The sequence below is a fragment of the Manis javanica genome, chromosome 12 (assembly GCF_040802235.1).
Source record: "Manis javanica isolate MJ-LG chromosome 12, MJ_LKY, whole genome shotgun sequence".
NCBI classification, from domain to species: Eukaryota; Metazoa; Chordata; class Mammalia; order Pholidota; family Manidae; genus Manis; species Manis javanica.
This window is the reverse complement of record NC_133167.1, coordinates 106,901,465-106,919,726: the sequence shown is the minus strand read 5'-3', so window position 1 is coordinate 106,919,726 and position 18,262 is coordinate 106,901,465. Positions and strand designations below refer to the sequence as shown.

The following is an 18,262-nucleotide window of genomic DNA, read 5'->3' as shown; positions in this document are numbered from 1 at the left end:
AATATTAATTGACCATATATGTTTGGGTTAATTTCTGGGGTCTCTAATCTGTTCCACTGGTCTGTGGCTCTGTTCTTGTGCCAGTACCAAATTGTCTTGATTACTATGGCTTTGTAGTAGAGCTTGAAGTTGGGGAGTGAGATCCCCCCTACTTTATTCTTCTTTTTCAGGATTGCTTTGGCTATTCGGGGTCTTTGGTGTTTCCATATGAATTTTTGAATTATTTGTTCCAATTCATTGAAGAATGTTGCTGGTAATTTGAGAGGGATTGCATCAAATTTGTATATTGCTTTCGGCAGGATGGCCATTTTGACGATATTAATTCTTCCTAGCCATGAGCATGGGATGAGTTTCCATTTATTAGTGTCCCCTTTAATTTCTCTTAAGAGTGACTTGTAGTTTTCAGAGTATAAGTCTTTCACTTCCTTGGTTAGGTTTATTCCTAGGTATTTTATTCTTTTTGATGCAATGGTGAATGGAATTGTTTTCCTGATTTCTCTTTCTATTGATTCGTTGTTAGTGTATAGGAAAGCTACAGATTTCTGTGTGTTGATTTTGTATCCTGCAACTTTGCTGTATTCCGATATCAGTTCTAGTAGTTTTGGAGTGGAGTCTTTAGGGTTTTTTATGTACAGTATCATATCATCTGCAAATAGTGACAGTTTAACTTCTTCTTTACCAATCTGGATTCCTTGTATTTCTTTGTTTTGTCTGATTGCCGTGGCTAGGACCTCCAGTACTATGTTAAATAACAGTGGGGAGAGTGGGCATCCCTGTCTGGTTCCCGATCTCAGTGGAAATGCTTTCAGCTTCTCGCTGTTCAGTATAATGCTGGCTGTGGGTTTATCATATATGGCCTTTATTATGTTGAGGTACTTGCCCTCTATTCCCATTTTGCTGAGAGTTTTTATCATGAATGGATGTTGAATTTTGTCAAATGCTTTTTCAGCATCTATGGAGATGATCATGTGGTTTTTGTCTTTCTTTTTGTTGATGTGGTGGATGATGTTGATGGATTTTCGAATGTTGTACCATCCTTGCATCCCTGGGATGAACCCCACTTGGTCATGGTGTATGATCCTTTTGATATACTGTTGAATTCTGTTTGCTAATATTTTATTGAGTATTTTTGCATCTACGTTCATCAGGGATATTGGTCTGTAATTTTCTTTTTTGGTGGGGTCTTTGCCTGGTTTTGGTATTAGGGTGATGTTGGCTTCATAGAATGAGTTTGGGAGTATTCCCTCTTCTTCTATTTTGTGGAACACTTTAAGGAGAATGGGTATTATGTCTTCTCTGTGTGTCTGATAAAATTCCGAGGTAAATCCGTCCGGCCCCGGGGTTTTGTTCTTGGGTAGTTTTTTGATTACTGTTTCAATTTCTTTGCTTGTAATTGGTTTGTTTAACTTTTGTGTTTCTTCCTTGGTCAGTCTTGGGAGGTTGTATTTTTCTAGGAAGTTGTCCATTTCTTCTAGGTTTTCCAGCTTGTTGGCATATAGGTTTTCATAGTAGTCTTTAATAATTCTTTGTATTTCTGTGGAGTCTGTCGTGATTTTTCCATTCTCATTTCTGATTATGTTGATTTGTGTTGACTCTCTTTTTCTCTTAATAAGTTGGGCTAGAGGCTTATCTATTTTGTTTATTTTCTCAAAGAACCAGCTCTTGGTTTCGTTGATTTTTGCTATTGTTTTATTCTTCTCAATTTTGTTTATTTCTTCTCTGATCTTTATTATGTCCCTCCTTCTGCTGACTTTAGGCCTCATTTGTTCTTCTTTTTCCAGTTTTAATAATTGTGATGTTAGACTATTCATTTGGGATTGTTCTTCCTTCTTCAAGTGTGCCTGGATTGCTATATACTTTCCTCTTAAGACTGCTTTCGCTGCATCCCACAGAAGTTGGGGCTTAGTGTTGTTGTTGTCATTTGTTTCTCTATATTCCTTGATCTCTATTTTGATTTGTTCATTGATCCATTGATTATTTAGTAGCATGTTGTTAAGCCTCCATGTGTTTGTGAGCCTTTTTGTTTTCTTTGTAGAATTTATTTCTACTTTCATACCTTTGTGGTCTGAAAAATTGGTTGGTAGAATTTCAATATTGTGGAATTTACTGAGGCTCTTTTTGTGAGCTAGTATGTGGTCTATTCTAGAGAATGTTCCATGTGCACTTGAGAAGAATGTATATCCTGTTGCTTTTGGATGTAAAGTTCTATAGATGTCTATTAGGTCCATCTGTTCTAGTGTGTTGTTCAGTGCCTGTGTGTCTTTACTTATTTTCTGCCCGGTGGATCTATCCTTTGGGGTGAGTGGTGTGTTGAAGTCTCCTACAATGAATGCATTGCAGTCTATTTCCCTCTTTAGTTCTGTTAGTATTTGCTTCACATATGCTGGTGCTCCTGTATTGGGTGCATATATATTTAGAATGGTTATATCCTCTTGTTGGACTAAGCCCTTTATCATTATGTAGTGGCCTTCTTTATCTCTTGTTACTTTCTTTGTTTTGAAGTCTATTTTGTCTGATATTAGTACTGCAACCCCTGCTTTCTTCTCACTGTTGTTTGCCTGAAATATGTTTTTCCATCCCTTGACTTTTAGTCTATGCTTATCTTTGGGTTTAAGGTGAGTTTCTTGTAAGCAGCATATAGATGGGTCTTGCTTTTTTATCCATTCTATTACTCTATGTCTTTTGATTGGTGCATTAAGTCCATTTACATTTAGGGTGACTATTGAAAGATATGTACTTATTGCCATTGCAGGCTTTAGATTCGTGGTTACCAAAGGTTCAAGGTTAGCTTCTTTAGTATCTTACTGCCTAACTTAGCTCGCTTATTGAGCTGTTATATACACTGTCTGGAGAGTCTTTTCTTCTCTCCCTTCTTATTCCTCCTCCTCCCTTCTTCATATGTTGTGTGTTTTGTTCTGTGCTCTTTTTAGGGGTGCTCCCATCTAGAGCAGTCCCTGTAGGATGCCCTGTAGAGGTGGTTTGTGGGAAGCAAATTCCCTCAGCTTTTGCTTGTCTGGGAATTGTTTGATCCCACCATCATATTTAAATGATAGTCGTGCTGGATACAGTATCCTTGGTTCAAGGCCCTTCTGTTTCATTGCATTAAGTATATCATGCCATTCTCTTCTGGCCTGTAGGGTTTCTGTTGAGAAGTCTGATGTTAGCCTGATTGGTTTTCCTTTATAGGTGACCTTTTTCTCTCTAGCTGCCTTTAAAACTCTTTCCTTGTCCTTGATCCTTGCCATTTTAATTATTATGTGTCTTGGTGTTGTCCTCCTTGGATCCTTTCTGTTGGGGGTTCTGTATAATTCCATGGTCTGTTCGATTATTTCCTCCCCCAGTTTGGGGAAGTTTTCAGCAATTATTTCTTCAAAGACCCTTTCTATCCCTTTTCCTCTTTCTTCCTCTTCTGGTATCCCTATAATACGAATGTTTTTCCTTTTGTATTGGTCACATATTTCTCTTAGTGTTGTTTCATTCCTGGAGATCCTTTTATCTCTCTCTATGTCAGCTTCTATACGTTCCTGTTCTCTGGCTTCTATTCCTTCAATGGCCTCTTGCATCTTATCCATTCTGCTTATAAATCCTTCCAGGGATTGTTTCACTTCTGTGATCTCTTTCCTGACATCTGTGATCTCCTTCCGGACTTCATCCCACTGCTCTTGCATTTTTCTCTGCATCTCATCCCACTGCTCTTGCATTTTTCTCTGCATCTCATCCCATTGCTCTTGCATTTTTTTCTGCATCTCTGTCAGCATGTTCATGATTTTTATTTTGAATTCTTTTTCAGGAGGACTAGTTAGGTCTGTCTCCTTCTCAGGTGTTGTCTCTGTGATCTTTGTCTGCCTGTAGTTTTGCCTTTTCATGGTGATAGAGATAGTTTGCAGAGCTGGTACAAGTGACCGCTGGAAGAGCTTCCCTTCTTGTTGGTTTGTAGCCTTTTCCTGGGAGAATAGCGACCTCTAGTGGCTTGTGCTGGGCAGCTGTGCGCAGACAGGGCTTCTGCTTCCTGCCCAGTTGCTTTGGGGTTTATCTCCACTGTTGCTGTGGGCTTGGCCTGGCTGGGGCTGTTCCTCCAAAATGGTGGAGCCCCGTTAGAGGGGGAGCAGCCAGGAGACTATTTATCTCCGTAAGGGGCCTCTGTGCTCCCTGCTGCCCAGGGGGTTAGAGTGCCCAGAGATCCCCAGATTCCCTGCTTCTGGTCTAAGTGACCTGTCCTGCCCCTTTAAGATTTCCAAAAAGCACTCTCCAAACCAAAACAACAACAGCAACAATGAGAGAGGGAACAGAAAGGAAAAAAAAAAAGAAAAAACACGCGATTTTTTTTTTTTTTTCCTCAGGTGCCGGTCCCAGGCACCCGCGCACTGGTCCTGCTGCCCTGTCTCCCTAGCACCAGGGTCCCTGTCCTTTCAAGGCTTCCAAAAAGCACCCACCCACCGGTCCCGCAGGGAAGGAACGCTCAATATTCTTTGTCCTCAGGCACTGGTCCCACGCACCCGCTCACCAGTCCTGCCGCCCTGCCTCCCTAGCACCGGGGTCCCTGTCCCTTCAAGGCTTCCAAAAAGCACTTGGCAAAAAGAGAGAAAAAAAAGGGGAAAAACGCGCGATTTCTTCCGTCCTCAGGTGCTGGTCTCAGGCACCCACCCACCGGTCCCACAGGGAAAAATGCGGGATATTCTTTGTCCTCAGGTGCCGGTCCCAGGCACCCGCTCACCAGTCCCGCCGCCCTGCCTCCCTAGCACCGGGGTCCCTGTCCCTTTTAGGCTTCCAAAAAGCACTCGCAGAAAAGAGAAAAAAAAAAGGGGAAAAACGCGCGATTTCCTCTGTCCTCAAGTGCCGGTCTCAGGCACCCGCCCACCGGTCCCGCAGGGAAAAACGGGGGATATTCTTTGTCCTCAGGCGCCGGTCCCAGCCACCCGCTCACCAGTCCCGCCACCGTGCCTCCCTAGCACTGGGGTCCCCGTCCCTTCAAGGCTTCCAAAAAGCGCTTGCCAAAAAGAGAAAAAAAAAAAAGGGGAAAAACGCGCGACCTCCTCCGTCCTCAGGCACCGGTCTCAGGCACCCGCCCCCAGGTCTCGCAGGGAGAAACGTGGGATATTCTTTGTCCTCCGGCGCTGTTCCCAGGCACCTCCTCACCGGTCCCGCCACCCTGCCTCCCCAGCAACGGGGGCCCGTCCCTCTAAGGCTTCCAAAAAGCGCTCGCCAAAAAAAAAAACTGCTCCGGTTTCTCTCCACCCGCCGGGAGCCGGGGGGAGGGGCGCTCGGGTCCCGCCGGGCTGGGGCTTGTATCTTACCCCCTTCACAAGGCGCTGGGTTCTTGCAGGTGTGGATGTGGTCTGGATGTTGTCCTGTGTCCTGTGGTCTCTATTTTAGGAAGATTTTTCTTTGTTATATTTTCATAGCTCTATGTGTTTTTGGGAGGAGATTTCCACTGCTCTACTCACGCCGCCATCTTGGCTCCCGCCCCAGTTTTTTCATTTTTTAATGTACCACTGATGCTGTTTCAGAGACATGATAGCCACTGGCTGTGAAGACAAAAATGTTCGTGTCTATTACTTGGCCACCAGCTCTGATCAACCACTGAAGGTATTTAGTGGACACACAGCCAAAGTGTTCCACGTTAGGTGGTCACCCCTGAGGGAGGGCACCCTTTGCAGTGGTTCTGATGATGGGTATGTATGTTGGATTCGGTCTTTCTAGTCCTTAGATTCAAAAGCTTATACCTTTCTAGAAATGTACTTAATTACATGATCCAGCTCATGTGTGGAATCATTTTAAACATGTACATAATAAGCAGGCCGCTAACAAGTACCTAATTGTGTTCATCTAAAGCTGAAGTGCCTCGCCATACTTACATAGGCATCATAGTCATGATAGGAATCACAAATTTCCATACTTATTTTGTCTCCTGTGGATGCTTATTTCTCTTATTAACAAAGTTAACAAAAACAAAAAATTTCAAGGTTCCATTGGGAAAGGGAAAAAGATCTAAGACAAATAAATCTCTAAAATATAGAGAAGAGTTTATTTTCAATGATGTTCTTATACTTCATAGGGAAGACAGCTGTGTGCTCTGTTTTCATTAAGAATGGAATAAAAAATGATCCTATATTTTAGATGAAGAGAAGATATTTAGAAGTTAGAGTGATTTAACATTTTTCTGGATTTGTGAAAATTCCTAAAATCTTGTCTATATTTCATATTCAAACAAGATAGATTTCATAATACAGTTTGCTCACTGTTTGAACATGAGATAAATGTAGGTAAGAAAAATCTTACTTTATGTAAGTGAAATCATAATGTATAGTAACCACAGGTTTACTATATAATAGTTAAGTATTTTTATCATGAAATACTGGCATTAATCCAAATTTAATAGAAAAGCAGTTATGAGATTTCTATAGGTTATCACTAGAAATGCTTATAATAAGGTTAAAGTGTGTAAGGTGACTTATGAGATTGTTCTAGTCTATTAACAGAGACTTTAGCATCTAAATCCTATTCTACATGAAAAAAAGTGTAATCTTCAATCATTGTCTAAGAAGTATTTGTCAGAAAGATAGCAGTAAAATTTTACTGACTCATGGTTATAAAAGTTGAAAGGCTTTTTAAAAGTCTGGTTATTACTGATTAGTAATAATGTAGATGATGGTTATGCCTAACATGTCACCTAGCACCTTTAAAGAAAAGCCAGAATTGCAGGGAAACCATTAATTGTCAGTGTACTCATGGCAGAACTCAGATACGATGCTTTGGCCTGTAAGCCGCAAACGTTCCTTACGTACAGCAGGAAGGTACATAGAAGCTTTGCTTATGTTTTTCTTGTGTTCGACTACAAATACACATTAGGATTTCAAAGCCTGATGTTTGCCTAACCTATGCCATAAAAGCAAGAACACCTGTTCTAGTGCCCCTTTGATAACATTAAAGTTTTTTGATACAAATCACTTTAATGTAGTCTGATTTATGAAAACACAATACCCACCAAAATAATTTAAATGCTAACATATATAAGAAATTAGCACCAAAGAAATTAGGTTATGATCAGCCTGAATATACTGTCCTATATTAGTAAAAGGGGAGAAAGAATCAGTAAGTCTTTTTATTAAAAGCAGAAATATGTCCTAAAGAACTTAAAATACATAATGTGTCTCCTTTTTAGTGTAACATAACTTTGGAGGTGTTAGAACTTTGGGCTTGTCATGTTTATATAATCTGTGACTAAAAAATTATTATGAATTGTCCAAGCATAGTTTTAGCATTTGGAGGTCTTAAATTCATTTTGAGTTTAATTTTATTTCAGTAAGATTTTTACTTTATATAATCAGTATATTCAAGTAATATCATAAATCTAGGTATATTTAAATTTTGTACTGATCTGAGATTGATTCCACACTGACTGAGCAACAAAAACATGAAGGAATAACTTACTGAATTGATAGACCATAAACATGAATTGGTTTTTCAAGTAATTTTTCAAATCACTGTACATGCTCTATTTTCATGATTTACAAATAAGCTTTGAGTGCTCTGAAATTATTGTGTCCAGGTTATTAGTCATATTTTTTCTTTGGCTTTAACCGTTCTAGGTATTTCATTTTAAGAAACCTTTTTAAACATATAAACAACAAAATAGTATATTTACTATCGGTAGAAAATGACCAGTAAAAGTAAGGATAAAATATATTGGAGTAGGCTAGCTCTAGCCTAGTTAATTATCAATTTCTATCTGCTCTTCAGAAGAGAATCTTAGCGTATTATGAAACTTAAAATGCTTTTTTGGTATACTGAGAAAGAATCGTTGAGCACCATTAAGAATATGTTAATCCTTTAGATAAATTACGACTTTAATGGCATTATATACATACTCTTCTGTTTTCAGTTCTGTTCGAATCTGGGATTATACTCAAGACGCTTGCATAAATGTTCTTAATGGACACACTGCACCTGTGAGGGGATTGCTGTGGAACACTGAGATGCCGTACTTACTGATATCTGGCAGCTGGGACTACACCATGAGAGTATGGGACACGCGGGGAGGAATTTGTCTGGAGACTGTGTCTGATCATGGTGCTGACGTATATGGTAAAGTGTTTCGCATGTACTTTTAAATTCTGCTGTATTAATGATGACTGTAATTTCTGAGCAATACGATATTTTTTAAAGAAATATTATAGTGTTTCATTTAAAAATAACATTTTCCTCATTCAGAATTATACATGTTTATTATTGAAATATCAGAATACACAGAAGATAATAGGAAAACATCAGAAATTATCAGAAGGTAACTACTGTTAGCACTTGGGTGTCTTTCTCTCTCTCTGCAGGTGTATTTGTGTTTCTGTATACACACACACACGTGCACACACATGCACACATATACCCATGCACATTATTAACATGTACAGCTTGGATTTTTTTCCCTTTGTGTACCATCACTCCAGAGGTAAGCTGTACAACAGGGAATCAATAATAAAGTAAACAGAACTTATGTAGCCACTCCTCTACTTATATTCTTGGACATTTAGGACAATGTTTTGTTTTTTAATGTAATACTACATTTTTAATATAATTAAGCTGGGTATAGAAAACTAGATTTCTTGTATTTTTTGTATCGCTTAATTCTCATTCATAGGCCCAAATTTTGATGAGAGTAAATAGGTAAATAAGAATTTAAAAATGAGTCCATAGAGAAAATAACCCTAATCTAAACATTTGTATCCGTTTGCTTTACCCAGTGGCCTTTTAATTGAGGCAATGTGGGACTGAGTGTGGGAGAGAATCCCATTTCTGGACATTCTAAATTGAAAAGCCCCAACTCTTTCTTGCTCTTGTCTTGGAACTTCCGTCCATCCAGCAACTCCCAGATGACTCTGTACTGCGTTGGTATGACAGTATGCTGGCTGCTGGACCAACTGAAAGACAATTTCAACATTTTCATCCAAGACCATTTGCTTTCAAATAATTATTCAATTTTGTATTCAAAATTGTATTCAAATTTTCATCCACGATAGAAATGCTTTTTAAAATATTTCCTCATAACTTCAGTTCTTCTAGAAGTTTTATGAGATATATTCAGATAAAAATTTTTTCAGTGTGCACCTTGGTTAAAATAGGTTTATTTTTTCCATCAGGTCTAGCATGCCATCCGAGCCGCCCATTCACTGTGGCCTCTTGCTCCCGTGACTCTACAGTGAGACTCTGGTCATTAACACCTTTAATCATGCCTTTACAAATAAATATTCTGGCAGACAGATCTTGGGAAGAAATTATCGGAAATACTGGTATTGAAAATATGCATATATTAGATTTGATTTTTAAATAATATTCTGTAAGCAGTCTTTTCTCACTGAATTATGTCTGTTCTCCAGATTATGCTATAGAACAAGGGGCTCCTCCTCTGTTGTGTGGTAAAGTGTCAAGAGATATTAAACAAGAAGTAGAGAAACTAACTGGTAATCCTCGAGTGAAAAAACTAAGATGGTTTTCAGAATGTTTATCAGTAAGTATTATAGAAATTCAATGTGAACATTTCCCTTTAGCCAAATGAATCAATATAAGTATTGTCATTAAGTTATTACATATTTACATGTATCATCACAATTCAGTGGATCCCTCTGAGCATAATCTGTGCAGTGTAAGGAAGCATATGGAAATGAGCAGTAAATGAAATAAATTATAGTTACTGTTTTGTTAATTTTTCAATTGAAGATATGCCTGCTTTATATTTTTGAAGATACAAAATACTGTGGGGTTTTTACATCAACTTTTCAGCCTCCAGGTGGCAGTGACAATTTGTGGAACTTAGTTGCTGTGATAGAAGGACAGGACGACAGTTTACTCCCTCAGAACTACTGTAAAGGAGTAATGCATTTGAAACACCTGATCAAATTTAGAACGGTACGTACAGCATGCTGACGTCATGTCCTTTTCACTATTAGGATATAAAATTAAGATACAAAATTGCCTTTTCACTATTAAGACATAAAAATTACCTTAAACAGTTTATATAATCAGAGTTGGTAGACTGAAAAAGGGAATATTGAGGTGTTAGAAACTAATCATGAGAGTGTGAATTATTTTGGGACAGATTAAGGCAGCCATGGTTTTTTTAGGTTGAATCTCATGAAATTCTTCAAAGGTCACTTGGAACTAGTTGAAATGCTTTTCCTTCACCATGTTACCAGATGATCGTGATACACGGACTGCTCTGATTTTGCTGTCAGATGCCTCATGGGTGGTATTCTAGGATATGTTTTATTAAAACTAATCATGTTATAGCTCTTAATGAATTCTAATACAAAATTATTCATTACCTGATACCTGGAGTAATACGCAGGTACCAACAGCAGACCAGTCCTGGGACCAGAAAGAAAAAAGGGTCTTTATATTTGCAATGAAATACCGTGGTTGACCTACCTGCTTGAGCATGGAGAGAGCTGTGCCAGGAAGTGGATGTGGTAGCCACAACAAACAGCTATTTTCATAAAGAAGAAATACTTTCTTTGATCAGAGACTTAACACCTCATGACTGTAACTGTTACCGCTGATACTAGAGCAACCAGTTAGAGTGAGCCAGTGACTTTTAACTTTTATTAGAGGCCTATATGTATTTTCACCAGTTACATATCAGCTTGTCACTCACTGCTGCTTGGCCTCTGCATTTCTGGATAAACACAGCGCCTGGTGAATAAGTGGACACTGGGTTAGCCTCTCCCCACCCGCACTAGGCACATCCAGTCTCTACTCCCCACCCACATCAACGTATTATGTTTAAGGATCTATCATATTTTATAGAGAAAAAGTGCTGATTTTTAAAAATATTTAATTTCCAGCACTGTTTTTAAATGTGTTCATATGACACTTTTATGATCATCTGTTACCACTAGCTCTTGTATAACAAAATTTAGGAAATGTTACTTTCTTTTTAACCAGTCTGAAGCCCAAGAACTAACAACAGTCAAGATGTGTAAATTTGGTGGAGGAATTGGTGTGCCTACTAAGGAGGAAAGGCTGAAGGAAGCTGCTGAAATACACTTGAGATTAGGACACATTCAGAGATACTGTGAGCTTATGGTTGAACTTGGAGAGGTAACGTTCCATCAAAGCAAAATTAATGCACTGAACAAAGTACTCTAAGGATTAGTGAAATACTAAATACTAAGCTTACCTTTTCCAGACCTAATTGGTTCTCTGCCAACCTGATATCAGGGGTAACCTTAGAAAGGTAGCTTTCAAAGTGAGACCCCCGGGCTGGTAACATCAGCATCAATGGCAAGGAACCTGTTAAGATGTGCACTTCCCACCCCAAACCTACAGAATCAGAAACTCTGGGGATGGAACCCAGCGATCTGTGCTTTATAAGCCCTCCAGGTCATTCTCGGGCATCCTGAGAACCACTGCTCCAGCCTAGAATTTTGATACATAAGAAATATCTGTCCTTACAATGGATTCCCTTGTTAATTCCATTTGTCACAACTAAATCCCACACTGGCCAAAAGGGTTTCCACTGGTAATCAGCTGGTGAAGGATGCTCCCAAGGCAACCCTGATTTTTATGGGGGACTGAAACAGCACGTTTTCAAAAAGGTTAGGATGAATCTATCCTGTTAAAAATTCAGGGTAGTGATTTACCTTTGGGAGGCAGGCGGTGACTAAAACAGAGCAAACTAGAGGAGGGTCTCTGACTCCCAATGTGAGTGCTGGTATTCAGGTTGTGAAAATGCATTGAGTTTTCCATTTTTCTGAATGTGCATGCTCAACAAAAATTCTAGTAAGAAAAAGATTAGGATGCATGGACTCATTGCAGAGTTAATAGATTTTTGAAAGTTCTAGATTAATTTTATAATTAAGAATATTAATATTAACTTATTCTTAAGAATAATAAGCCTAATATTAAGAATATTTATAAATAATATAAAGTAAAACTAAGCAACAAAGTTACCATAAAATATATCAAAATTACATTTAACTTATCTTTTTGTATGTTCCCCATATACTAGAGACAAACAATGAATTATTACCTGACCTAAAATAATAAGATGAGCCTTTAAAAACATTAATTGAAAAGGCATCAAAAGCTTTTCTAAAAAAGCTGTTTAATTTAGAAAAAAAGAAAAGTTAAAAATTTTTCTTATGAAGAAGTAAAGGTTTGACTTAAAAGTTACTCTTTTAACAGGGTATTACTAGGGAGAATATCAAAAGTTCAGGAAAAGGGGAATAAGTAAATTTTGGTAGAATGGTGTAACTTTTTATCTCTCTGAGTTCTGTATCTGTGTAGATATATTTAAAACTACATTTAACTCAAATTTAATTAAACATACTAAGTAAAGGACCTGCTTATGGAACTTAATCATTTGCTGTTATGCTTACAATCCTTAAGAAATACTGGTGTCCTTAGAATTGTGCACTTCTTATGAAAGTTTCTACTTCTATAAATTAATAGTATAAGTGTAGGAAAACACTCAATCTTTTCACTTACAAAACATGTTTTTATTGAAAGAACTTGATTACTTCAAAATTAGTTTAATCTCCATTTCAACTTCTCCCTTCCATTCACCCCAATGATAAAGACAGATTTCCCCTGAAAACATAATTTACGTTACCTTGCTTTAAAAATGTTGAGATGATTATAAATAATGTAGTATTAAAAATTACTTGAGATTTAACCTGTTATTTTTCATGCTAATTACTAATTTTCTAGTGTTAATTGCAGTAGAACTCTGCTGATTTGGAGACCCTTAATTAAAATGAAGTTTTGATGCATGAGATATTTCAGAATATTTTCTCTTCAGTTCCCTTCTAGACTTGAATTCAGTGAAATCTGTATTTCTGATTAACAGTCACAATCAGCCTTGACTGAACAACGATCTGTAATTTTAATTTAAAAAATATGACAATAGGTATATCAACTATTATATGAAGAAATGACAAAATTTGTAAAAAATGGGTAGGGAAGAGTAAAAATAGAAATGAACATCATATTTGTTAAATAGAAGTCAGTGAAATAAAATTACAATATGTATTATTTTGAACATAGAACATAAAATACTGTAGAACAAATGTTGCATTGGAAAATGAGTTAATGTCTGTTTCCACCTTTTGTTACTACCCCTTCCCCCACCTCCTGTCTCCCCCTCCCTCTCTCTCTGCTTCTATCTCTGTTTCTCTCTCTCTAGGATTGTTTTCACTGCTAAATAATATAACTTACATATTTTATTTTAAAATATAGTAATATTTATATTCTATGGAATGTATAAGATAGAATACAAAAATATTCTTGGAAACCCAAACACTCAAAAAACTCACATCATAAATATGAGTTAATTTTTTAAATGACTGCTAAGAGTTAGACTGTGCAATGAAAACAGAGATGTTTTCTGCTTTTCTCCTTTTCTAGTGGGACAAAGCCTTGTCCATTGCTCCAGGGGTCTCCATGAAATACTGGAAGAAGTTAATGCAAAGGTAAGTCAGAGAGTCTGTGTCCAAGTAGATGTTTTAAAATATGTTAAAATGGAAGCAATACATAAATATATTAGTAGCTTTTGAGATTTTTTTTTTTACTCTTGTCTTAAATAATAACAATAGTATAGATACAATAAACTGAAAAAAATGGTTATAAGTCATTTTGGTGTCTTTTTATTTGACCTGACATCTGATAAAGACATTGGAAGGCAAATTTCCCCAAGTCAGTGGAGGAAATGACAGACCAGCACACATACCCATTGGTTAAGATATTGCTATCGAGATAGAAGGGGGAGAATTTTTGATGGTAACCAATACTTGTGGAGTACTTATTCTGTAAATAATCTCAGAAATTCCTTCTGGATGCTTACTCCTGCCATTTCATCTCTGTGGATATGAAGGAGGTACTGATGATAGAGATGTTCTACCACTTAGCAATCTTAACTAAATGTCCTTGTTCTAGAAGGCATGGACAACAAGGTCTTTTCTAAGATATGTTAGTTTCCTAGGTCTGCTACAATGAAGTAGCACAAGCTGATTGGCTTAGAACAACAGACATTTATCTCAGAGCTCTGGAGGCTTATGTCCCAGATCAAGTTGGTGGGAGGGTTGGTTTCTCCTGAAAACTCTGAGAAAGAATCAGTGACCCTATGAATTGGAGAGTGTTATCAGTGGGCAGGGCAAACAGCAGAAAAGGTGTCTGCAACACCTCCCCAGGGATTGGCTGTTCAAATATAGCTTAATGCAAATGCCAGCTTAAATGAAATATACCCGATTAATTTTCAACAAAACTGAAGTTAGACATTAAGAGTGGAATTAACTAGGTTGGTCATTGTGAAAGTACCTGAGGCTTAGATGGGAGAAGTGACACTCAGATTGACACAGATAGTGATGGCTACAGGGAGACAGAGACACAGCCACTCAGCCCTTTGTAATCTCTGACACTGGGGTGTTCTTTCCCCCTCACATATCTGGAAGGTTATTTTTCTTTAAAACCACCTTGCCCGGGGCACTAACAGTATTCTGCATTGTATTATCAATATTTGTGTTCTGGTATTATCCTTCTTAATGATTTTAACCTTCTTGTATTTAGAGACCCTCCATTCATTGTTGTACCTCCTAAAACATTTAAAATTTTTCTGTCTTTAATAAAGCAGCTGCCCACATATTTATTAATCCAATTGAGAGTAGCTATCCCACCACTTATATCTGCTTTACAACTTACTTTCAGAAAAATATGTTGCTCACTTTCATAGATAAGACATTAATTTTAAGACTGGAAATGTTCGGTGCACTCAAAAGATGAAAATATGTAGTGTTCTAAGGGAAAACAAGTTTCTGTAGTATTTATTTCAGAAAAGTTTTGTCTTCCATGTCTGTTTGGGTTATAAAATCTTAATCTTTTTAAAAAGTGATATGCAGAAAGGGCTTTGTGAAATCTGTTGCAAATTTTATATTTTTGATATTTCAGAAAATCTAAGTTCAACTTAGAATCTTGAAATGAGTATATTGTAAAAAAAAATTGTTCTTATTTTATTAGGAGAGCTGATCAATTAATCCAGGAAGATAAGGATGATGTCATTCCATACTGCATAGCCATTGGTGATGTAAAAAAATTAGTCAATTTTTTAATGTCAAGAGGTCAGCTTAAAGAAGCTCTGCTTGTTGCACAGGTACAGCCGGGTCATCACATCACATCACATAGGTTGGTGTGCAGGTGTGTGGAAGGGAGGGACTGTGGGGGCTGACTTCCTGCACGTGATGGACAAAGTCACAGATGGCCTGCCTTCTGCCCACCTCCGTTCAGTCATGCTGTCTTTGCTCCAGTCACACTGAACTTATTTTAGATCTTTAAACATGGAACCTTCTCAGCAATCTTGAGTTTTTGTATTACATATGCTTGAACAAGTTTTTCTGGTAGCCATTTACTTGAAGTTTCACATTGATTCTCACAAACGAGTCCACTTTTTTTTTTTCAAATTCTAAGGGCATCTCCAAACTGTATGAATTTTCAATATGATTTAAGTGTATTTTGCTCAAAATAATATTCTGAAATTGGTCAGTTTTCAACAGTTAGGGATTAATTTAACATGTTCATTAAATTCCAGGCTGCCTGTGAGGGAAATATGCAAACCTTTCAAGTGTCCACACCTAGAGGCCCTTCGTATTCTGATGAGAGCTACAGAGAAGACTTCAAGGAGTGAGCGATTTATGCTGTTTGGGGCCTGTGTTTTTATAGTTGGTTTTCATGAGGAGTTTCAGGGGGCATGTAGTTCACGCTTTCTGGTGTCCAGAGGTCTTGGCTGCCGTGTTCTGAACTGCATTTCTCTCCACAACCCTGTCCAGCCACAGCGTCCATGCTTCGTGAATAGGAAATGTCAGCATGTTGAGGCAGCCCGCGCACATCTTCTACAGCGTCCAGAAGAGCAGGATGCATTTTGGTGGAGAGACTGCAGATAAAACAACTAAATACTTAAAACCTGCTCACCCCTGTTTGGGAGGAGGGGCGGTGGAAAGCCAGGGTGCTGCTAATCACTGTCACCGTGAGGTCCCTGTGGGTGATGTCACTGTAAGGCAGTGCATAATCCACGACCCCGGTGTTCGTGTCCTGATAACATTTAGGCTCCTTCTAAAGAAGAGGTCCACATGCTTAACATTTGCAAAAGAAATGGAAGTTAGAATTCTTCAGCCTGTTGACCTTCTTTCTATCTCGTATCTTCCTTCCCTGCCTTATCTATTGCCTCCTAATATTGCCCTAGAAAATGGGATATTTAAGCTTTTAGGACCCTTATCAAGTAAAAAAGGGTTATAAAATGTTAATCAAATACTGTGTTGGGACTAACATATTCCTTCTTGGTTCTTTGGTGCTATTTTCTGCCATTTCTAAACACGGCAGTGGGAAGATCTAACATCTACTACCCATACTTCAGCTACCACCTAAATTCTGAAAAGTTACAGTTCAACCTGTAATCCTTCTAAGGTTAACTATCCCAGAGCTGCTTTAGACACTGTTGAATGAAAGATAGTAAATTTTGAAAGTTAGGCTTTTCTTCTAACAGTTGTTGCAGGGGTTGGCAGCCAGGATAGGGGATGCATTTATCAGCTCATCTACATTTCCTGAAAGTCAGGCTTTATACCTAAAATAAGGATATCAAATTAAATCTTATTTGATACTGTAGTCAGCTTGTTATACAAGGGCATGAGCTCATTTTTAGGATGGAGTCCTTGTGTTTGTGGACCATGTTCTCTTTTTCTTCTAGGCTCCTGCACATGGTCAGTAAAGAACTGGCAGACTGGTATTTTCAGGACGGGCGTGCGGCGCTAGCCGCTTGCTGCCACCTCGCTGTAGATAATATTGAGGTACAACCTTTCAAATCAGTTTATGTGAATGGCAACCTCTTAAGTGTATGTCATGATGTTGGAGGGGAAAAAATAAGGTAGCTTCCCGGGTAAGGTGTGGTTCTGCATGCTGAGGAATTACATGCCGAATAAGTACACCTAAACTCTACAGACTGTGAGATTGTTAACCATTCATTTTTTACCACAAATACATATTTCTAACACCCTGACTTTAAGTATTTCATCATATGTGAGAAGGAGTGGTGAAGAGAGAAATCACTGGATTCAGAATACCTGACTTCTGAAATCACTTATGTTTAAGTGTTCTTTAGTATATTCTTGACAAGTTATTTTAAAGTATTTTCTGTTTGACTCACTAATGTAATAAGGAAAATGTTAAGTAAAGATGCAGATTCTATATCGGTACATATCCTTAGATAATTGGCTTTAAGGGATAATTGATTACCATTGATCGAATCGGTGATCATGATCACACTACTGAAGAGGCTTTTACGGATCCACATTCTTTTTTGATAGACTCAATGACGTGCTGAGGATATTGCCAAGACTGTTTTAGAGAAACTCTTAAAATCTGCCCTTATAAAATTTCCTGTAAGTCCCTTTATCAGCTTTTCCATCAGGAAATTGCTTATAATTACTTACATGAATACTTTATAGGAATATTACATTCAATAGTTGATCTGAATAATTGATTATAGGTTAATACTATTTTATCTACTTTATGAGCGTGGTGGGAATGACGGTCCTGCCCAGCATCTGTGGTACTGAGGAACTTCTTTTCTTGTTGGCCAAGCTTGCTATGGCTTACCTGATTCGTGGAAACGAGCTGGAGTTAGCAGTCTGCGTGGGCACAGTCCTGGGGGAGCCTGCAGCCCCCCAAATGCACTATGCCCTGGAATTGTTGGCAAGAAAGTGCATGTTGATTCCAACATGGTAAGAATTCCTGAATTCAAAGAATAATTTCATAGTGATGGAATACATTCTTTTAAATACTGTAAGTTGCATTTGATAAGATGTGTGTTGGAAGAATATAGGATCTCCTTTTTTAATAAGAAATAAGATTGTGGGAGGAGCTGGTGACCTGAGCATGGTGCAATAGTGAGAACTCCCATAGGTGTATGATGGCACCTGCCACGACCCTTTTGGAAGCAGCCCAGTTGTAGTTCCATATTCCAAGCACATACACCATCATGAGATTAAATGCACATGTCTCAAGTTTAGCAGGACCACACGTTCCACATTTTACATTCTCCACATCTATACTCATTCTTGTCACATCCTGTGTTGTAGCTTAAGGCTTGGAAAACAAAGTCACTTTTCTAACAGAGATGGTTCAGCTGAAGACTTGGAACAGGCCACTTTGCTAGACTGGAACAGTATCCTAATAGATGTGGCCCTGGGGGGCCTGAAAGCCCGGGTCAGAGAGCCCCGTCCATAGG

The 18,262-nt window shown here is 38.1% G+C and overlaps 1 protein-coding gene across 5 annotated transcripts in view; it reads left to right on the top strand.

The window, feature by feature from the left end:
- WDR17 (WD repeat domain 17) overlaps positions 1 to 18,262 on the top strand; it is a 77,137-nt gene that overhangs the window by 48,439 nt on the left and 10,436 nt on the right. For 4 of the 5 annotated variants that reach the window (XM_073219204.1, XM_036996158.2, XM_036996147.2 and 1 more), the window contains 11 exons: positions 5,508 to 5,672; positions 7,883 to 8,085; positions 9,135 to 9,284; positions 9,372 to 9,502; positions 9,775 to 9,900; positions 10,936 to 11,091; positions 13,399 to 13,463; positions 15,004 to 15,136; positions 15,572 to 15,663; positions 16,724 to 16,823; positions 17,617 to 17,756. In XM_073219204.1, coding sequence (XP_073075305.1) covers positions 5,508 to 5,672; positions 7,883 to 8,085; positions 9,135 to 9,284; positions 9,372 to 9,502; positions 9,775 to 9,900; positions 10,936 to 11,091; positions 13,399 to 13,463; positions 15,004 to 15,136; positions 15,572 to 15,663; positions 16,724 to 16,823; positions 17,617 to 17,756 — 1,461 coding nt within the window. The remainder of the gene's footprint in view (positions 1 to 5,507; positions 5,673 to 7,882; positions 8,086 to 9,134; positions 9,285 to 9,371; positions 9,503 to 9,774; positions 9,901 to 10,935; positions 11,092 to 13,398; positions 13,464 to 15,003; positions 15,137 to 15,571; positions 15,664 to 16,723; positions 16,824 to 17,616; positions 17,757 to 18,262) is intronic. The other variant, XM_073219205.1, reaches the window with a different exon arrangement.